Here is a 23,907-nt window from a genome sequence, read left to right on the forward strand (position 1 = left end):
ACATGTACTCTGACAATTCTAATATAAACTATTCCATTAAAGATAGCTACAAAACTTTTTTAAAAGTCTGTACTGGGGGTTGATTTGTAATTATGGAAACAAAGAGACCAGATTTCATCAGACAGAGCTAGTAATTACTAAATGCATGTGTTAGACTATATCATTTGGCCTCTGGCTTTTCCAAGTCTCATTTTCAATGGTTTTGTTCAATAGTTTCCTATCCTTCATGCCAAAGAAGCAACCTCGGGAATTACAAGCTCACATTTTTTATCGTGTCCTCAGTTTATAAAGTACTTTCTCACAATAACATCATGAAGTAGGTAGCACTGGAATTATCGCCACCATTTTATCCAGATATGTGCAAATTCTGTGACCATAGCAACATGGAAAGTCCCAGCATGGAACTGTCATACAAGGCAGATTACATACCATCAATGATTAAGAGATTGATGTAGGAAAACACATTCCACACAAATAAAGTCAGATCTAACCAATTGCAAAAATATTAAATGCTCTTGGATAGGGCAAGCAAATATAATAAAGATGACAATACTACCTAAACTGGTCTATTTATTTAGCGCTATACCAATCAGACTCCCAAAAAACTATTTTAATGACCTAGAAAAAATAACAACAAAGTTCATATGGAAAAACAAAAGGACAAGAATTTCAAGGGAACTAATGAAAAAAAAAAATCAAATAAAGTAAACTAGCTGTACTAGATCTAAAATTATATTATAAAGCAGCAGTTACCATAACCATTTGGTATTGGCTAAGAAATAGACTAGTTGATCAGTGGAATAGGTTAGATTCAAAGGACAAAATAATCAATAACTTTAATAATCTAATGTTTGACAACCCTATCCTAGCTTTTGGGATAAGAACTCACTGTTTGACAAAAACTGCTTGGAAAATTGGAAATTAGTATGGCAGAAACTAGGCATTGACCCATACTTAACACCATATACCAAGATAAGGTCAAAATGGGTTCATGACCTAGAGATAAAGAATGAGATTTAAATAAATTCGAAGAACATAGGATAGTTTACCTCTCAAACCTGTGGAGGAGGAAGGAATTTATGACTAAAGAAGAACTAGAGATCATTATTGATCACAAAATAGAAAATTTTGATTATATCAAATTGAAAAGTTTTTGTACAAACAAAACTAATGCAGACAAGATTAGAAGGGAAGCAATAAACTGGGAAAACATTTTTACTGTCAAAGGTTCTGAAAAAGGACTCATTTCCAAAGCATATAGAGAATTGACTCTAATTTATAAGATATCAAGCCATTCTCCAATTGATAAATGGTCAGAGGATATGAACAGATGAAGAAATTGAAACTATTTCTAGTCATATGAAAAGATGCTCTAAGTCATTATTAATCAGAGAAATGCAAATTAAGACAAGTCTGAGATACCACTACACACCTCTCAGATTGTCCAGAATAACAGGGAAAGACAATGCGGAATACTGGAGAGGATGTGGGAAAACTGGGAAACTGATACATTGTTGGTAGAGTTGTGAATACATCCAGCCATTCTGGAGATTGATTAGGAACTATGCTCAAAAAGTTATCAAATTGTGCATATACTTTGATCCAGCAGTGTTACTACTGGGCTTATATCCCAAAGAGATCTTAAAGAAGGGAAAGGGACCTGTATGTGCAAGAATGTTTGTGGCAGCCCTTTTTGTAGTGGCCAGAAACTGGAAACTGAATGGATGCCCATCAATTGGAGAATGACTGAATAAATTTTGGTATATGAATGTTATGGAATATTATTGTTCTGTAAGAAATGACCAGCAGGATGATTTCAGAAAGGCCTGGAGAGACTTACATGAACTGATGCTGAGTGAAATGAGCAGGACCAGGAGATCATTATATATTTCAACAACAATACCATATGATGATCAATTCTGATGGCGGTGGCCCTCTCCAACAATGAGATGAACCAAACCAGTTCTAATAGAGCAGTAACGAACTGAACCAGCTACACCCAGCGAAAGATCTCTGGGAGATGAGTATGAACCACTACATAGAATTCCCAATCCCTCTATTTTTGTCCGCCTGCATTTTTTATTTCCTGCACAGGCTAATTGTACACTATTTCAAAGTCCTATTCTTCTTGTGCAGCAAAATAGCTGTATGGACATGTATACATATATTGTATTTAATTTATACTTTAACATATTTAACATATATTGGTCTACCTGCCATCTGGGGGAGGGGGTGGGGGGAAAGAGGGGAAAAGTTGGAACAAAAAGTTTTGCAATTGTCAATGCTGAAAAATTACCCATGCATATATCTTGTAAATAAAAAGCTGTAATAATAAAAAAAAGAGATTGATGTAGGGCATCACTGAAGTTAAGACTCAGTCAGGATCACATAGATATTAAATGTCATCAGTGAGATCTAAATCCAAGTCTTGTTGTCTCCACTTCTGTTTTGCATATTCCATCACTACCCTAAAGATGAGGAAATAGAAGCTCAGGTAAGTTTAATGACTTGTCCAGGGTCACATGGCTAGTTTTTTCCTGATTCAATCTACCATGAAATCTCTGTAGCCCAGTCAGGAAAATTGAGGTACTATTCTACGTACTCCTCTAGACTCCACTAGAATTCAAATTCATTAATAGCAAGAAGAGCATTTGAATTCCATCCCCCTGCACCCATCACTTTGTTATTCATGGCCAGTTGCCATATATCTACCATCTTTCCATCTTGCCTAAGTAAATAATCACATTTTCTTCTAGTTTTCTGTAAGAATATTTTTTTCAATTTCTATCCTATCTCTGACCATCCTATTCTTTTTTTCCTCTCAATAGTCTTGTTTTAACACTTATTTTTATAAAACTTTGTGTTACAAATCTTTCTCTCCCTCTTCCTCAACTTCTCCCTTCCCATGACAGCCAGAAATCTGATATATGATAAATATATATGATTCTTTTAAACATATTTCTCTCTTTCATATTGTGCAAGAAAAATCAGACCAAAAGGTTAAAAAAAAAAAAAAAACTATGAGAAAGAAAAAAGCAAGCAAACAAGGAAAAAAGGTGAAAATACTATTCACATTCAGTCTCCATAGTTCTCTTTCTGGATGTGGATGACATTTTCCATCCCAAGTCTTCTCTTCCATCCTATTCTTGATCCTGTATATTGCAGGGTAACAACTTCTGGCCTGAAGGATTCCATGTGAGTTTGACCCATTTGCCAGAGTTCTGGCACCTCAGTTTCCACTTACAGAGATGTCAGTCTGATATGATTTTGTGCTGAGTTGCAGTTGACTCTGGATCAGAGGTAGAATTGTCAGAATGGATCTTCAGAACTCTAGAACTCAAAGGAATTTCTGAGGAGAATCTGGATTTTACACATGGCTATAGAACCACAGAAAGGTGCAATCACTTGACTCAAAGATCTCTCAGGGAGTCCTAACAGAAACATGATTGGAATTTCATTCTCTTGCTTTCTAGCCCAGTATTCCTTCAATCCCCAAATACCAATCCTGATCCCCCCCACCAAGCTCAAAGCCAGAATGGTTTGTTTTTTTTTTTGTATAATGTTAGCTACTTTTAAATGATTGCAGCTCAATGTTTGCACATATTCCAGAGCTGTATGTTGCACAAATAAATTAGAACCTCTGACTTTACTAGCTTTTGTCACAACCACAGCTGCACAGGGGCTTTTTTCTATTCTTGAATCTCCTTTTGCCTGTGGTACATGTTCTTCTCCTTTACTAGGTGTTGTTTATTAGGTGTTTTCCCTTAAGTGTGGTATAAAACTGACAGATTCGTTTCAAGGCAGCCAGTAGACTCAGATTTAGTAGCAGGTTGCCTTTACTAGTTCTGCTGCTGCTGTTGCATAACTGACTTCAGTAAGGAAGAAGCAACAAAGAAGAGTTAGACCTGGAAATCAAGAATTGTCATTTCCTCCTATTTCAAGTATAAATGTTCCAAGATAAAGGCTTTGGGTGAGCCACAATCATATCTCTGCCACTACTTCCTGATGAGCTTCTGTTTCTTCAGGAGGCTTTACAGGATAATAGTAAAACCTTCCCAAATTTCTGTGTGCACTGATGATATTACTGGCTTATTATTAATAAGGCACAAGGCTAAAATTATTTTCCTATTAGTCTTTAAAGATTAAGGAGGGTCCACACATTCTTCCTGACTAAAGGCATAAATTTGTATGTTGGTTTACATCTTTCAATCAACTACACAGATGTGGTCTCCTATAGAATATCTGTAGTGGAAGCCTAATTGTTCACTTCACCAAGAATGTCCTCAACATATATTTATCTTTAACTTTAAGATTGTGTCCACTTTAAAAATGGATTTTCCTTTTTGGTGTATCATATATGCTGAATATATCAGAATATAAAAGTGACCCAGGCAGTTTAGTCCAGAACATATTCCTTAACATTTCCTATAGATAATAAAAATAAGCACATAGTCAGTAGTTATTGATATTATTTTTGTCACTATTTGGGATAGTAACCAAGTCTGAGAGTGTTTCCACACTTCCAGCATCTTCTCCTTCAGATAAGTTGAGAATTGGCCTTACAATGTCTACACAATTATCACCTCCACAATGAGCCCACCCTATTCATTTAGTGTAGTTCAACTGCTCTTTCATCTTTACTCTTTGTATGTATTTCTACCTTCTCTGTAAGCACTAGTGGTGACTCCATTGTCCTTGAGAGGGAAAGTTTGTTATAAAAATCTTTGCTGATGTTTTCCATCTTTCCTGTATTTGTTGTCCTCCTCCAGTTTCATCATTAAATAAATTTGAGACAATTTTGCTTAGTTGGGCTTAAGTTTTCTCTAAATTGATTTGCTCTGTTATTCTTCTTACTTTTAAACTGTGATACTACTTATAATCTTCTAAAACCCTTCTTTGTAATATTTTACAAATGAGATGATATTCTAGATGTATGTCTCTAATTTCCAAAGAGGTAACAGGTTTGCTAATGGATTTTAGACTCTTTGATTTATATTAGTAATATATTAGCAGATTTATATCTGGTCTAAGGCCTTCTATTTTTTTCTCAAAACATTCAGGATGCATAGCCATGAGGTTTTTGTGTTAACTAGTCTTTGTTCTCTCTCATTCTTAGCTCCTAAACTATTGACAAACCCTATTCTTCAACATAGTTTGTTTTTTTTTTTTACTTGCTATTTCTTCTGTTTCCATTTTTCTACTGAAGGCACTGAGTATCAAAGTATATGTTGACTTAATTTGAAAGGTCTTTATGAATTCTTCCTAAAAGTTTTTAGTCTCTTAAAAAAAAATGGTAGTGATTAAACTGCAATTACTTTCACGGTGGGTTTTTTGCAAATATTTATCTTGAGCACTGCAATGTGAAAGGCCCAAATCTTTTAGAAAATGTTTTTTTCTTGTTGCCTTTGGATGGATGATAAAAATCAAATCAATATATTAAACTATTAGAATTTATAGCATATCAGATGGAGGGAGCTTTGGAGGCCATCTAGTCCAAACTCTTCCTAATGCTAACATAGCATTCTTTCAATTGTGTAATGGCATCTCCCAAAACACATGAACCACTTAGACCTTCCAGAATGAGGTAGAAAATCCTCCACATTATCTGTCTAAACAGAAGCATCATTTTAGCCTGAAACTATCAAGAATTATATGGCCCATCATTCTCAGAGTGACTGAATGGCATGTTATTTCATTGGCTACTGAAACAGAAGTTACCTTTAGGGAATTGTGCTATTGCACATTTTGTAGTAATACTTTTCTGACATCTGTTCTCTCAGAAATTTGCTTACATAGCATTTTTCAAGCAAATTATATTATTCATCTATAAATGCAACTGTTTCTCTTAAATCTAAAAATCAGTTTAATTCAGTTATTTGTGAAGCCTTTGCAGAGGAATAACAATATTAATGAGTGTCCATTTTCTTATTTATTCAAAATTAGCTCTTCTATTGAAATTTTACTCTGATAGCAGTCCCTCTGAATTCTCAAAGGCAAAAGACATGAATTTTGAAGGAACATAACCAAGTTTTAAAAAAATAAACTTTAAAGACAGATCTATTTGGTAGGTTGTGTATTTCTATCATCCAAGGCTTAGTCTAACAGTTAAGCTCAATGATCAACAGACGTGAATGTCTTCAGTGAGGCAACTCATGAAATAGCCTTTTCATAGGGCAAAAAGAGATTGAGATTTTTATCAGTGGAAGAAATACCCACAGAGCCTAGAAATAGATTTAAATTTAATTGTAACTCATTGTAGTCTTAGGTACCATGTATTTGTGAGTTTATTTTCCAGTTTATATTTTGGGATATTAAAAAAATTATAGTTGTCCAACCGATAAGTGAATTTTTACTTCCTCATCTAATTATTCCATTTTAATAACAAATATGTAACTAGATGAATGGGTTCTACTTCAATAGATCTGTGTGTAAGTTGCATTCCCAGTACTGGTGGTCCCATTAGCCTACAAAATAGCTCCCTCCCATTTCCCTCATTAATTTTCTACATTCTTTTGCTCATTTAGGTCATTTCCAGTTAAGTGACTCATTTTTCACTCAGGTTTCAGAACTGAGTCCAAATTTAACTATCCCAGAGCAGTTAACCAGATTGTTGCTGTAATATCCTAACACTCATATTTATCTTCATTTTTATGTTTCCATTTTCTCTTATTTTTAGAAGTCCTCACTCTTATTACAGAAATACAAATGTGGAAGTTAAAAGGGACCTCAGCAGCCATCTAAACTAATCTATACATGAAAGGAATACCCACTATAACCTACTTGACAAGTGGTAATCTTAGTTCTGCTTAAAGATTATCAAAGAGGAAAGCCTACTAGCCTCTCAGGACAATCAATGGATTATCCTATTTTGGGGACAGATTTAATTTTAGGAAATTTTCCTGACATGGAGCTTACATTTCCCTCCTTAGAACTTTGTCCTGGTTTTGCCCTCTGGATTCAAAGAATAAATCTAATCCTTCTCTTCCCATTTCCCCTACTTCCCCGCCTCCTAAAAAAAAAAAAAAAAAAAAATCCTTCAAATATCCAAAGATAGCTAGTGTGTTTCCCTTGAGTTTTCTTTTCTACAGGCTAAATATGTGCAGTCCCTTAAATGGATCATCATGTAACATGGACTCAAAGCCCCTCACCATTCCAATTGCCCCCCTTGGTCTATTCTCCAGCTTATTAAATTGAGGTACCCTGAAATGGACATGAAATGCAGTCTAAAAGCTCAGTGGTTTTGGGGGGGGTTAAGTTGTTTTGTTTTGTTTTGTTTTTAACTGCCATATCATACTGTTGACTCTTATTGACCTTACAATCAACTGAAATCTCCAGATTTTTTTTCAGAATAAATGCATTCTAAGTATGCCTTCCTTATCTTGTATTGATTTACTTACTTTTTTTGTGCCCAAATGTTATCCTTGTTGAATTTCATATTATTTCAATTCAAAATAGGATGTTAGCTAGGATATTAGCCTCTAAAATTCATATCATCTGCAAATTATGTCTTTATCTAAGATACCAATTTAAAATGTTTTAAAGGGTTTTTTTTTTAATTTTCAAAACATGTGCACGGATAATTTTTCAACATTGACTCTTGCACAGCCTTGTTTCAGATTTTCCCCTCCTTCCCCCGACACCCTCCCCTAGATGGCAATCAATCCAATATATGTTATATATGTTCAAATATATGTTAAATCCAATATATGTAAGCATACTTATACAATTTTCCTGCTGTACAAGAAAGATCAGATCAAAAAGGAAAAAAAAATGAGTAAGAAAACAAAATACAAACAAATAACAACAAAAAGAGTGAGAATGTTATGTTGTGATCCACATTCAGTTCCCACAGTCCTTTCTCTGGGTGTAGATGGCTCTCTTCATCATGACATCATTGGAACTGGCATCAATAATCTCATTATTGGAAAGAGTCACATTCATCAGAATTGATCATCCTATAATGCTGATGTTGCCCTGTACAATGACTCCTGGTTCTGCTCAACTAATTTAAAATGTTAAACAGCACAGATCCAAGCACAGCCTTCTGTGTTATCCGCTGATATTGCAAACATGAACAGCTAGTCCTCAAGATTTACCAGCAAACTAGTTCTGAAAGCTTCTTTTAATATCATCTCGTACACATCTCTCCATCTTCTAACAAAAATAGTATGAGAAATCTTATCAAAAGGTTGTTAAAATCTAGTTCAATTATATCTCTCTGGTTAATCTACTGGTTTAATAATCCTGTCCAAAAAATAAAAAATAAAAAAGGAAATATGGTTAGTTTGACAGGAGCTGTTCTTAATGTATCCAGGTTAGTTTTTTGTAATCATGCTTCTCCTTTCTAAATATTTGCCAGTCATCTCTGTAGTCATCCATTCCATGCCTCAGTTTCCACAGTTATAAAATAGGGCTTATCATTCTTAGATTATCTACAATGTCTCCCAAGGGGATATTAAGGAAACTCCTTGAAACAACTTTACTTTAAAATATCATAAAAACACAGATTATTATTGGATTCTATATGTACTTATCCCATCTAAATAGGATTCTGGCTTGGAAATATGGCAAACAATTTGCTTGCTATTTCACTTTTGCTATTATGTATTTTAAAAAAGAAAAAGAAAAAATAGCCCTTTGTGTTCCTTTGGAACTTTCATGAGCAATATGATTGCATCAGTGCCTTTGATGAGGACCATAGAACCAAATAAGTCAAAAAAGAAAGAAATTTTAGCTTCACCTAGTATAAACCTCTTCCTTGCCAATGAGGATCTCTAGGCCCCAGAAGAGTTTAGTAGTTTTCCAAGGTCATACTTGCTTCTTTAGGCTATGCATCCAAATAATCTTATATTTAAGCTTTCATTCCTTTCCCTCAAGGAATTTAAAATCTTATATTTTATAGGCTTAGTTTACAAGCTAAGTCCTGTAAACAAATAAATGTTATGAAATAAAGTGAAGTAAGTGCAAAGGAAAGGTCCAAACAAAATAAATAGATAAGTACCAAAGGGTCACAGCAATTAAGTAGAGTATTTCTGAGAATGATTTTTTTGAGTAGGATTTTGAAGCAGGAAAGGAATTTGCTTTAATGGAAGAGGACATTTCAATGCATAGGTCAAAATTGAGAACGAAAAATAAGGAAAGAGTGGTTTAAGTACAACAAGTAAGTTTGGTTGATGTAAATGGGGAGTTTGAGATGGGAGGTGGCAATATAAGAGAAAGCCATTTAGAGGAAGGTCTTAAAATCCATGCTAAGGAATTTAGATTGTCTCTGATTAGCCATAGGGAACCACTGTAAATTACTTAACAGCAGAGTGACATGATCAGGGTGGTATTTGAAAAGCAGATAATTCCTGCAAGTATAAGTAGGATAGATTAAAAGAAAAGAGTTTACAGCCAAGCTCATTATTACTTTTAGTTTTTTAATATAATTTCCTCTACACTTCTTTCTTTCCATTGTGAGCTTTTCTACCTTGTTTCCTTCATCCCCACATGTGGGTTAGTCTTTGGCCTGCTGGCATTTGTTATGGTTTTAACAGCTCATTGGTCCCTATGGAATTTGACTCTGAGCTCTTCCAGTATACCAGAAACTTCAAAAAGAGTTCAACAGACATGGCCACATTACTATGGTTTTAGGCTTAACCTGTGCAAAACTCCCAAGAGCCTTGTGGCTTCCCTTCTCCTCCCAACCTATCCACCCCTAATCCCACATTCCCTACTGCCTCACTTAGAAATGCTTCCCCTGAAATATAAACAACCTTCTTTTTGACTCTCTAGAAAAAGTCCAAGATATATGGGTTTTGTCTCTTTCAGAGCAGTAGTAAGGTGATTTAACCCTTTATCTCATCAGAGATCATGAGAACTACTTACTTGGTGGGAAGGGGGAAAAGTGATTGACCCTTTTAGGAGTGTCCCCACAAACTATTAACAAAGCCAACACAGTCCTCTAGCACTCTGGCAAAGAATTTGACTTACTGTGTATAGCTTTTGTTGCTTTCTGAGAAAGTCTTGGCTACCAAAACATGCGATGCTTTAATGAGTGTATCTTAATTAACCATGGATTTATCGTGCCTATTTTCAACAATTCCTCCTCCCTGTTTGGTTTTGCTTGCTTCTTCTTTCCCTCTTTGGAGGCAAAGTCAAAAATCCCACTTTAGCTATTTATAATTAAAAGAGTTGTCCACTCACTCACTCATTGTGGGATAGTGGAAAGAGAGCATTATATTTGGAGGCAGACTTCCTAGGTCTGAATCCTGGTTATTCTCTTTGTCATTTAACCTCTTTGGACTATAATCACCTCATCTGTACAATGAGAGATAAGTGTGGACTAGATTCTAGTTCTAAATCCTGTGGCTTTCCACAAAACGTACCACACCAGGCTTTTGCCTGAGTCTTCCTCAAAATACCTGTTCAGTCTAGTGTATTGCATTAGCCCAAGATACCCAGTAGCCTCTGAGTAACCAGGCTGAGGCTGAACTTTTATATATCCTTTTAATTAAGAAATATAGTTGGGCATTGTGAAATGAAAATATTAGGGCTGTTGAAATACAGCCTAAGACGGTGGACAATTCATCCATGGAATGACATGAACAGCAACTGAGCCAAAAAGAAGACTAAGTGGGATATACAAATACATGAGACTTCATGCTTGGGCAGCCCAATCAGTGGAGATACTTCTCCCGATAAAGAAAGCATTTGTGTTTGGTACAAGCAATTAGACATTTCTCATGATGAAAATGAAAACCACTTGAAAGAAATGATGGTATATCTTTAAGACTCCATATTCTATGACAAAGGCAAGAAAGTTTCACTAAACTATCTTTGAAAAGGACAATTCCCATGCCTTTCTTGTTTTTTAATGAATCACTAAGATCAAGTTACTGCTACTTCTGAAGATGAATCTTTCCTGATGCCAAAACTCTATTCCCTGTAAATGCATAGAATCCAAAAGATTAGAGTGAAAAACCAAGGTGTTTGGTTTCTCATAAACCTTCTTTTTAACATTTTTCCTAGTCTGAATATATATTTTAATAAATAAAGAAGCACTGTCTTGCTTTGTTTGCTTTATTCAGAAAATGATTTTCCTTTCCAATCCCTATCCTGTTCCCATTTTCATGATTTTCCACATGGCCTAGGAAAATTGGCATGAACAAAGTGAATGGATATCCAAAGCAGGCAATGACATTTGGAAAACTAAATTACTTACTAATAAATAATTTTAAAAGTTACAAAATAAATACATGTCATGTAGTTTTAGTAGATAGCTATTATGAAAAGAAAAACCTAATACTTGGTGGAATAATGTCAAATCTTTCTTATGCTTTATTTCTGTTCTAGTGGCATTGAGTAACATTCAACTGACTGACTTTGAACTGAGTCACTTTACTACTTTGTTGCCTTTGAGGGCATATTAATTATATGAATCAATTTAAATAATCAATTCTGGTCCTAGAGCCAGATCACTCTCCAAGGCTTATGGGAATACACCACCAGGCAGTAAATTAATAACTTTATAAAGAACCACATGAAAAAGAAACAGCAAATCTCAGATCCAATCTTGTGGTTTACTAGATTCTGAAACCAACCAGATTTCTGAGGCTTGACTTCAGTAATCTGATCCACGTAAAGACCCAGCTCAGATGTACACTTGTGATAATTAAAACAGACCCAATAGCCATCCCTACATACCAAGTCCTACAAAATTTGCCTTCTTTCCCAATGAGAAAAGGCATTTGTCAGCATTTACCCACTTTGAGGAAAAAGCCAAATTCCTTTAATTAGTGATGGATATAGCAAAAGAAATGTTAGTAAACATAGACTAACTGGGTTGGGGTTGGGGTTTTTCCCCAAAAAGTATTCTGAATCATATATTGGAATGAAACCTGGACCACAAGCTTAAGGAGAGTATGTAGGTAGAAACATAGCAGGAAGGAATTCTCTTCAGTGCTGAAATATTTGTCTCTCTGTGTTATCCTTCCAATAAAGTTTGAAGCAATCGCCCTAAATATCCCCTCTCCTTTCTTCTTCTCCCTTTAGGTAGGTGTCATGGGACACATTACTATAGCATACTTGGAGTTTTGACAATTGGGCCAAATTCTTAACCTTTATGGTTCTCCAGGAGTATATTCAATGAGTTAAATAAGATGCCTATAGCTTAAATTGATTCCCAAACTTCACCTTGCACCAGAAACTTGGATTTTGTAATATGTATAAAACAAGAGCCAAAAGATGAATTCAATGAGAAATGTTTCTAGAGAGCCAAGTGTGAGGACAATACACAGGCTTCCATATGCTGTCTGGACCAGGTTTTTTGATAAGCCAAATCTCTCTCAGGGGCAAAGGGCAAAAAATGCTTCACTTCCTGAAGAAGAATCTCTTATCTGCAGCTCTCTGCAGAACAAGTAATCATGAATCTGCAGATGAGTGTCTTCCTCCTTCCCCCTACTCTCAGGAACCCCCTATGAGAACAAAGTCCCTAGTATCTTGAAAGTAATGCTAAGAAAATAAACACTACAAAGACTGGTAACAGGGGGATGTCTCTCTTGCATGTTTTTTGTGGCCATTTTGGTTCAAGGAGAAGGGGGATCTCCCAGATATACGAACCAGCAGGATCTCTTTGTAGCAAGCATTAGTGTGTTTGGCCAGATGTCCTCCCAGTGGAGGGCAGACAGAGAAAGAAAAAACAGAATTCTTATTAAAAATAAGTCACGAGAGGAAAAAAACACAGAGAAGAAGTGTGTCAAGTGGAACAGGGGGCCCATGAGGTGCCATCTGACATTGATTAAATGCTGATAAAGTCAACAGAGAGAAATGCACATTATGAGGAAGTGACCCTGGATCTTCGGAATGCAAACCAGTGACAAATGTCTGGGAGCCAGTCTGCATTAATACCATATGTACTTGATACAGTACTGAGAGCCTAAAGCTCAAAGGAATAGCAAAAGAGTGTGGTCTGACTGAAAGAACATCAGGATGGGAGTCGGGAGACCTGAGTTTTAGTCCCAGGATTTAGTCCCAGGGACTCTGCCACTAATTAGCTCTGCAACATTAATCAAACCATTTCTACTTCTTTGTGTCTCAGTTTCCTTTTTTTTTTTTTTTTTTTTTTTTTTTTTTTTTTTTTGCAAAATGAGAAAGTTGATCTGTGATCTCTTTAAGGTCCCTTGCAGCTATATTATTTTATGATCACTAAAAACTACACATGATTTTCATTTATTATCCTCAGGGACAACAATCTTTCATTGGTTCTGAAATTCTTCCAAATAAACATAATAGATCAGAAAGTAGAGGAATAGAAAAATAATACACTTGGGTTCTAAAATTCTAACATAGAGAAATTTTTCAAAAGACCATAAATGTGCCTTCAAATCTCTCTCTATTTGAGATCTCCCAAGGACAAGCCTCTGTGATTTACAGTAGTACATGCTGATGTGAACCTAGACTGTGAGTCTGATATCCTTGAATGCATGTCTACAATTCTCTGTCAGTCAATTTCAAAAGCATCTTCACTATGACATTTAGCTTAGGTAATACCTAACTCCACTGTAAAGAATGTGCATTCCTTAAATAATTGTTTGATTTTTTCTGGAAAGTTTAACCATTTTTAAAAGAAAAAAAAAGAGAGACAATGGATATAAGGCTATAGAGATTGCACAGTATAAATGGGTTTGTGTAGGTGAATGAATGATGTAGCTGTATCTAAGGAGATTTGACTTGGGCCAATGATGAAAGGTAAAAGTTTTACAGAATAGCTTAATTTGTACGTAGCATTAATTCCATCAAATTCAAGTTCCTAGTTCCTGGACCTTTACTTCTCAGCCTCTTGTTTCTGGTCCAAATGTAACATGTGGCCTGGATTCCTGGACTCAAGTTTCAAGGTTAGAAATACCATTCCCTCCACTTAGAATAAAAAAGGACAAAGGAAAAGGTCAAAGTACTAGAGCCAGTTCTTAGGAACATGTGGAACAAAAGGGACTGAGGAAGAGAATTGGGTCTTCCTTCACCTGTTACTACATAGTGTCAATTGTAATGAAAGAATACTTCATTCTCAGAAAGAACAGAGAAGCCCCAATTATACTCAGGCAATTAAAGATGCAAATAATACAGGCAAATGTCCAGGGTAAAAAAGGCAGCTCGTAGCCATGGGATAGGCCAATAAAGAATATCCATACATGCTGAAGTATAATTTTTTCAAGTAGTCATAAAGGGATTGGTTTGCCCTAGGTTCCTCTGAAAGAGTATCAAGAATTGGATAGAGAAGGAGGTTGGGCCAGACTATAGAAAGGCTCTGATGTGCCTGGCTGGGGAAAATTCACTTTATTAGGTAGTTAATTTGGAAATTTTTATTATTTTTAAATGGGACAGTGATACAGTGAAATTGTATTTGAGAAAGTTTAGTCAAGTAGTGAGGTAGCTGGAATTCAAATCCAGCTTTAGACATCTACTAGCTGTTTAACCTGGGGCACTTAACCTTTGTTTGCCTTAGTCCACTGGAGAAGGAAATGGAAAACCACTCCACTATCTTTGCCAAGTATACCTGAAATGCGGTCACAGAGAGTCAGACATTACTGGACAACAACAGTCTAGTAATGGTGTATAGAATAAATTGTAGAATTTATTCTGCCAGTTAGGAGGCAATTGCAATTATTCAGGAATGAAGTGATGAGGACTCTGGGTCCGGATTTTGCAGCACATGGAGACAATATCTGTGAATTAACAGGTATAAATAATGAATTGCATGGCAGGGAGCAGGGTGGGGAAGTTGATGGTTTGGGGAGGGAGTAGTTCAAGAGAAAGGAAGAGTCAAATATAACCCAGAAGCTGATTTCCTGGACAAGTGACTAAAATTGTGATGGTGCAATTGATGGAAATGGGAAAGGGGAAAGAGGGAACTAGCTGATTTGGCAAGGAATATGCTAAGTTTAGGTTTGGATATGTTGAATTTGAGTTGATATTAGGGTGTCCAATTGAGAATACTCAACATGCAAATGAAATAGGAAATTAAAGTCTGGTGAGATAATGGGACTTGAGATCCAAAGTTATATGCACAGAGATAATAATTGTAGTAAATGATAAGAAAGGATCACTCAGCAAAGAGATTGATTCTCAGCTCCTTTTTTTCTTGGGGAGCTACTCTTCTTCCCCCATTCCCTTAATGTGTTTGTTAATCTAATTTCTTTTTTTTTTTTTTTTTTTTTTTAAGCATCTCATCATCCTTGAGCCTATAAAAACTTGGACTACAGGATTCTAGCTATCTTTTCTCTGAACTCTGAAATTTATCTCCTCCATGCTCTTCTCTATATTCTCTCCTTTTGGCAACTACATCCATTCCTATGTCTTCAGTTATCCTTTTGTGCAGTTGCCTCCACTGCAGTATCTCCAACCTCTGGGTTTCACTACTGCATTTCCAGCTACATATCATCACCTGGTTGTTCTGCCAATATCTCAAACTCAACATATCCAAAACTGAGCTCATATTCCCTTTAAAGGCTATCTTCATTCCTTTTTACTTCTCTGTTTTTAATCATTGTCACCACCATTTTCATAATCACCCAAGCTGAAAATCCTCTGAAGCATCTTTAACATATTCCTCTCTCTTCCCACCTCTAATCAATTACCAGATCCTATTGGTTCTATCTCTACAATATTTTTCATATCCATCTTCTCTCCTCTTCCACTCCTATCATCCTAGTTATCAAATACTTATTACTTCTTGCCTAACCTATTGTTATAGCTTTCTACTCTGCTACCTCCATTGTCTCCCCTGATTCAATCCAATCAGTCATCAAGCACATGACTATGTATCAAACACCATGCTAAGCAATTTGGAAAAAGAGAGGCAAAATACTTTCTTTGTTCTCAAGGAACTCCCATTCTGATATGGGAGACAGCAGATAAATAACTAGGTAAATATAAGACATATATGTGTGTATACACATATTTACATATGTATCTATACTATAGGTGGTTTCCGAGGGAAGGCAATAAGAAAAAAGAAGGAGAAGGCTGATAGAGGGTCCCTAGATGGTATTTCAGTTAAGTTTTGAAGAAAGTCAAAAATTAACCACAGAGCTGGGGAAGGAAAACATTCTAGGCCTGAGGGACAATCAAGTACGGAGAGGAAATGTCCCAGGTGATGAACAGTAAATAGACAAGCATAACTGCATTTTTAAGTATATGAAGGGGAGCAAAGTATAAGAAGTCTGGAAAGGTGGGAAGAGATCAAGTTGGGCCAGGCTTTAAATGCCAAACATAAGGTTGTGACTTTGTGAGTAGAGATCAGAGAATGTATACAACAGATTTTATGAAAGAAGAAACAGGATTTGGCAATGAATCAGACAAATGAGGTGAGTGAGAATGATGAGTCAAGAATGAGTTGAGATTGGAATCTGAATACCCAAAATGATGATGGTACCCTTGATAGCAATAGAAAAGTTGGAAAGAGGGGAGAATTTGAGTGAAAAGAAAATGAGTTTAGTTTTGATTTTATTGCACTTGAACTTGTTGAATAGCCAAAAGGCAGGTGGTAATAAAAAACGAGCTCAGAAGCCCTGGCTGGATAAATAGATGTAGGAATCACTTGCATAGAAACAATAATGGTAGATGATGAGATCACAAAGTGAGACAGTAGAGAGGGAAAAGAGGATCTAGATTAGAATCTTGAGGGTTATCTACAGGTACTAGAAATGACAAAGAAGAATATTCAGCAAAAGAGACTGAGAAAGGAGTAGTCAGACAAATAGAAGAATCAAGACAGAATAGTGTCATGAAAACTGAGAAACAAAACTATCCAGAAGGTGATGGTGATCAAGTATCAAAGGTTGCAAAGAAGTCAGGAGAGTGAAAATTGAGGGTTTGTGGGCAGATAGCACAATGGATAAAGAAGTGGTCTTGAAGTCAAGAGAACCTGAGTTCAAATGTGGCTTCAGACACTACACACTTACTATCTGTGTGACTCTAGGCAAGTCACTTAGCCCCAGTTGTGTCTCTCACATACACGCCTTCCCAAAAATACAAAGAAAATGGAGGTTTTTCAAAATAGATTTATCAATTAAGAGATCATCAGTAAAGGGAAGATAGAATTGAATGATGAAGTTGGAAATCAGAATACAGAGGATTTATAACTGAGAGGAGGTGGAGGCATCAATTATAGATCTCAAAGAATTTGATTATATATTAATTATAGGAATTTATTATATATCATTTATAGATCTCAAGGAATTTAGATAAAAATAGTGAATGAGATATGGGTGATAGCTAACAGCAATTCTAGAACAGATTCTCTTTTAAGCATGGGAGAGACATGAACATATTTGTAGGTGATGGGAAAGCAATCTGGAGATTAATAGAGATCAAATTAGAGGAAGAAAGTAGAAATTATTGTAGAGTCAATTTTCTGGAAAAGATGGGAGGTAATAGCATCCATATAGAAAAGTTTTCCTTGGCAAGGAAAAGAAACACCTCTTCATCAAAGGCAAAATCTAGCTTTTCTGCATCAGCCAGAGTAATCCTCCTATGTCATATGTGAATATGCTACTTTTCTATATTTATATCTTGTTTGTCCTTCATGCTCAAAGAGAACCATGAAATCAGGGAATTGACGCCATGACATACAAGTGAATTAGATTAAGTGAGGGAAGCTGTGCAAGGTCACCTGCTTCACTTTCCCCTCCAGAGCCTCCTGGGTCCAGATATGGAGCAGAACGACTGGAGATGGCCCTTGATGCAGTGGGAGACCTTAGCCTTTTTATCATTCTACATAATATATCTGATAAGTTTTTGTTGAAAATGTTTGTTAGAGGTAAAGCATGTAAAAGGTAAAGAACATTAAGACTCTATAGGAAACGTTGGGGTTAGGAAATAAAGACTGAGAATGCTGAAAATATCAGAGTATCAAAGCATATCCTGTTTCATAAAAGAATTCTGTTTACAAGTAAGCAAGTATTTTCTGCTTTCAAAAAGAGAAAAGGATTGTAGGCAGGGGGAGAAATTAGAATATACAGCTAATACAATTGATTATTACTTGCCAAAGGAATAATGAAGGCACTAATCAGCAAATATTTGATCTAAATTGTTTATCTTACCCAGTGAAATCACCAGATTGAATCCATTCTACTTTTGCCTACAGCCCAGAGGCATGTGACACATGGAGACATGGGTGTGCCCAAGAAGTTAAATTTCAGTCATTATAACATTCTGTTTTTCTCATCATTTTATAATAAACAGGGCCTAAGATGCTTTTCTACCAAAGAATATTGCTATGTATAAAATCACAAACCAAAGGAAAATAACTTCAACTGTGGTTTAATCCTCATCATTTATCCATCAAGAATTATTGAGCACAATTACAATCGATCAGTCACTATATACTGTTGCTCCCAAAGGATACTCTTAGTTAGAGACACATAGGAAAATGGGTCAAGAAAACAAAAGTATTCCTGATAGTTGTTACAACGTGATTTTTACATTAAAATATCGAGTGTCTGTCTCCTGTGTTTCTCATCAATTGGATGGAAATTTCCCCTTTTATGGTTTACTTTCTGTACGTACAGAAATGACAGCTGGTTACTACTCAGACCAACATGTTCTTTAACAGGTTGAAATGACTATACAGTAAAACTTGACTCCCTCTCACCAAGACAGCAAATTCTTTGTCCCGACACCAAACTATAGCTTATAAATACAAACTAGGATTCCATATCTTACAGTTCTTCACACTCCAAACATAGTAGCTAATTAAACATTCTGGTTTTTTAAATGATCTATATTTTTTACTGAGAGACAACATAATATAGTGAATAGAGGGCTAGCCTCAGAACCAAGAAAACCTGGACTAAAAACTGACTTCTGATATATCCTGGCCCATAGGAAAGTCACTTCACCTCTCTGTTCCTCAGTGACTGTACCCTGTAGCACAAATCAGCTACTGAGTAGTTGAAATTCCTTAAATCTGTAAAATCACAGGTCTGAAATTTTTTTCTATTTTAACTGAGATTTTATTACAACAAATATCAAGAGACTTAGGGGCAACTAAGTGGTATAGTGGATGGAATGCCAGGTCTAGAATCAGACTCATCTTTCTCAGTTCAAGTCTGGCTTCAGACACTGTTTGACCCTAAGCAAGTCACTTAACTCTGTTCACCTCAGTTTCTTCATCTGTAAAATAAAAGAAATGGCAAACCACTCTAATATCTTTGCCAAGTAAACTTCAAATAGGGTCAGAAAGAATAAGGCATGAGTGAAACAGCTGAACAAGAGCATGACAAAAGCTAGAGTCTTCTTCCAGTATGCTACTTCTTTTGTCAAAAAAAATTAATAAATGGACTAAAAAAATAAATTAACTAGGGTTTTGAAATGCTTTTGTTGTAGTGATTTAACTGAAATATTATTATAATGAGATTTTTTTCCATGTCATGGAACAAGACCATGTATTATTTCCTAATTATATGTAATATAATCATTTTTGTATATGGGGAATCCCTCCATACATACATACATAAATATATACTTATCCACTTTTAAAATACTACTTATAGCTGTTGTTGTTCATTCCTGTCCAACTCTTCATGACCCCATTTGGAGTTTTCTTGGCAAAGATACTGAAGTGGGTTTGTCATTTCCTTCTCCACTTATTTTACAGATAAGGAATTTGAGGCAAACAGGGTTAAGTGACTTGTACAGGATCACATAGCTAGTAAGTGTCTGATGCTGGATTTGAAGCCAGTTTTTCCCGACTCCAGTCCTGATACTTTCTACTGCACAATCTTACTACCCCACTACTTGTAATACAGATACACAATTGTAGCATTTTTATATGTATAGTGTGATCCTCTTAATCATTCTGTGTATTTGAACACATACTAGAATAAAAAGTTCAAAACAACAATACTGGGTAAAGTTCTTAAAATATATCTTCTCTTACAGGTATTCAAGAAGGAACACAATGTACCAAATGTAAAAACAACTGGGCCCTGAAGTTTTCTATCATACTATTATATATCCTGTGTGCCTTGCTAACAATCACAGTAGCCATTCTGGGATACAAAGGTAGGTACCATATGAATTTTCCCTTCTAATAGAAAGTTAAATAACTATGGAATGAAAAGTGATTTTTTACAAATATAAAAATTAAATATCTTTTTTGTATTGAATTTAATAACTAACAGTTATCAAGCCCTGTACTTTTGTCACTTTAGAATAGTCATAATGTCTAAAGGGGAAAATCCTCAACGAGTTCAGTGATAAATCTCACCTATGTGAGGATTTTTGTTTTTCAGGTCTTTAGGGTTGTATAATTTTTCTTGTCTGTTAAGTGAATTATCATTTCCAGCTACATTTTCTTCCTCAGTCTTTTCCTGTCCTATCTTAGTAGTCATAAGAAAACCTTGGAGCCAGCACACAGTAAAGCCACAGTGATAGTAGCCAAATAAAATAAAAAATCTCCATGGCTACTAGTTCCTTCAGCCAGTGTCTACACAGCCACTTCCCCCATTTCTCCATAGCAGATTTACTGCGGTCACAGTTGATTTTGGCTAGTTTAATGACTATAATATCTATAACACAATATAAATACTACCTTGAAGAAATTAAAAGGTAATGTAGGTAAAGATCAGAGCTATAATTCAGTTAACCTTTCTGAATTAAAGGGAAGGAAAGATTGTTTTATTTTGTTTTCAAACATCTGATCCCCCATTTCTACTCCATAGAATTAATCTGAATAAAATTTTCTTCTCCAACTGGAACATTTTTTTCCCCTTGTGTGACTAAAAGCAAAAGAATCATAATTCAAAATGACCAGTGGAAAACAACAAAGAATTATGCAACTTTTCCTAGACACATCCATGTTAGGCTCATTTCTTTGATTTCAACATACAAACAGACATGTATAGAGTCTACTAATCTTAATAATTTTAACTCAGCAGCCAACTTCAGCTGCTTTCCCTCAGACTGACAGATTGTGCAACTGAAAAAGAAAATTCAGACTCCGTACCTTTCTGCTCCTCTCACTATTATCTACTACAGCTGCTTTGGGGAAAGGAGAAGGGGAATTTCCTCACATTTCCTCACACCCTTCTGTTCAGAACTGCGTGTTATATAATAACTGAAACATGCACAGACATTTTCCTGAAGTATTCTTCCCTTAATGCCAGGTACACTTAGAATAAAACAGTGTGGAGTTTCCCAACTATTTGATAAATTGAGACAATGAAGAATCAGGAAAATTACTAAACCTTTTATTTTCATTAATTTTCATTTTATTTTCGATAGCCTCACCTATCACCTAAGTAAAGAACACCTGTATTTTACAAATGAGAAAAATGAGGTCAACAAGTATAAATTCTTAGATTATGTATGATACACACACACACACACACACACACACACACACACACACACACAACTGGAGTTATCTGAAACTGTGACCCTCCTCCCCAAAAAAGAAAAAAAGAAAAAAAAATACTAGAAAAGCAAAGCTTTGTTTTGTCACAAATTATTCAAATAAGCTTGACTTCATCAAATTAGTCAGCTGAAATCAGTGGCAAAGCAGTACCTAAAAATCAAGTTGTGACAATTAAGTTTTTATTAAGTCCCGATAGGGCACTCCTATATAGCAGTATAATAAGTAAGCCCTTGGAGTTGAACATTTACTATACAAAGTAAAGGCACAGTCTTCGCCTTTGAAGAGCTTACCTGTTTAACATTGGGCTGATTTTGAGTTTTGTTAGGAAATAATTCAAAGAAACTTTATATCTTAAGGCAAAAGGACAAGTCCAAAAGCAAGTTTTTCTTAAGCTTTTAGATATTACTCCCTTGGTTTTTATAATTTTAGAAAGGAAAATAGTGAGCAAAATCATAATCCTGGTCTATTTCCTTTTTTTCAGTTCAGCTATTTGCAAAAACTTGCACATCCCAAGGCTGTGCCCATTCCCAAAGAAGAGACAGTTTCAGTAACTAGATTACACAGGCAGAATCTTAATCCAAACAGCTCCAAGACTTATTTTGATATCTATCACTTGTTTGTTCTGAATTACTGGATCTTGAGTCTTAAGGAAATATATTCCAAAGGACCTTTTGAAATTCCACCTCCAGACCTTCCCATTCACCTCCACCCATTCTTCCTTTTGTTTCTTTCCTTCTACAGACTTTTTTTTTTTTTTTTTTGGAAATTGCATTTCTACAGCAAAAGGTTTATGTGAACAGTGGGGAATCCTCTAACCTCTCCACTTAAGAGGTCCTCAATATGCCTGTTATTTATGGCTCACAAAGCTGTTTTCAAAACTTCATTTGTTACAGATTCCTTGGATACTCTAGGAAAAGAGCAAAAAACACTAATTCATGAAGTTTTGTACATTGTTGTTACCTTTCACCAAAATTATTTACTTCTACAGTCTTCCCTAACCTTTATAGCTCAGCAGAGCACAAGAATAAAATAAATAAAATAAAGCTTCTATCATTTCAACTTGCTATTCAATCCAATGAGTAAACATACATTAAACATCTACTATATTTAAGGTTCCATTCACGGTGCTAAAGTAGATACATTGACAAAAGCAGCCCCTGCCTTCAAGGATATATTCTACCATGAGGAAAACAACTATATTCAGATAAATTAATACAAGGAGTAATTTGAGGAGGAAGGAAGCTTTTTGAGCAACTGGGTGAGAGAAGAGTCAGCAAAGATTTCAGAGCAGAAGTGTCTCCTAAATTGAGCCTTGCCAAAAGATAAAGATTCCAAAAGGCAGATATAAATTGTTTTTTGATCCAAAGAACACAAGCACAAAAGTAGCTGAAGTATTCTTGAGTATTTTGAATTATTAGTAAAAAAAACAAAACAAAAAAAAAAAACACCATCAGAACAATGAGAGAGAGACAGAGACAGAGAGAAAACTGTCAGAAAGAAAAGAAGAGTAAGAAAGAAAAAAGAAAGAGAGGAGAGAGAGGGAAGAAGACAAAGTAAGTATGGCATAACCTGTTTTTGATGGTCATGTTGCTCTTTATGAACTACAATTCTTTTTCTAGATGTTAATAATATATTCCATGATTTTGGCAGAAATTGAAATCAATCTGATTGACCTATAATTTGCGGATCCATTTTCTTCCTTTGTTGAAAAATCAGATCATTTCTTCATATCTAATTGTATAGCATCTTCCATATTCTCCACAATCATTCAGAAATCACTGATAATGGTTCAACAATCTCACAAAGACTTTGACTTTGCCAAAATAAAAATGGCCATTAAATAAGAATTGTACCAAAGATCTGTATTTACATACACAAACTAGAGGATTGTGATACAGCTGTTATTGGGATGCAGGCCATGAAACAGTCTTGTGATAAGTTGGGTGTTTTTTTTCCCCTTGTATTTACATAATTCAATGTCATTGGAAAGAGTCCATTGTTTTTGCTTCAGTACTTTGAAAAATCTATGATCTCATCAGTGAGTGTAATTCCGCCATCTATAGGGGTTGCCATCCATATTTTCCTATAAATACTCCATGAATGATTTATCCAATCCATTGGGTTCATTCTTTTTGTTATTTATCTTGGAGTACCAATTTACTACTCAGTTCATCATCTCTTTTGTGATCAAACAAGTTCCTGATAAGGTCTCTTATAATACTTACTAAGTTACTATGGTAACATTGCATTCTGTTTGTATCCACCATCATCTTTCCTTTGCCCTTTGCCCTTTGATTTATGATTTGAATTCTTCTCAGAACATAGTCTGCTATATTTGGCAGCCATATAAAATCACTAGGAAAATATTGCATTAAAGAGATGGTTCTGGTTGAATTTTACTCATAGGGAATGAGGTTTTTTGGGAAGATCCAGTGTGGATACATATTTGGGGAGGGAGGGAATAACCCAGGCACTGGGCTAAGCACTTTACAAATATTATTTCCTTCTAT

General features: G+C 35.4%; 1 protein-coding gene across 1 annotated transcript in view; it reads left to right on the forward strand.

Moving 5' to 3' along the window:
• The window catches only part of COLEC12 (collectin subfamily member 12), a 220,153-nt gene that overhangs the window by 152,427 nt on the left and 43,819 nt on the right, over nucleotides 1–23,907 (forward strand). Inside the window, exon 3 of the mRNA XM_074276198.1 lies at nucleotides 19,921–20,043. Within this exon, the coding sequence (XP_074132299.1) occupies nucleotides 19,921–20,043 (123 nt within the window). The remainder of the gene's footprint in view (nucleotides 1–19,920; nucleotides 20,044–23,907) is intronic.

This window comes from Sminthopsis crassicaudata, chromosome 1 (genome assembly GCF_048593235.1).
Source record: "Sminthopsis crassicaudata isolate SCR6 chromosome 1, ASM4859323v1, whole genome shotgun sequence".
In the NCBI taxonomy this organism is placed as follows: Eukaryota; Metazoa; Chordata; class Mammalia; order Dasyuromorphia; family Dasyuridae; genus Sminthopsis; species Sminthopsis crassicaudata.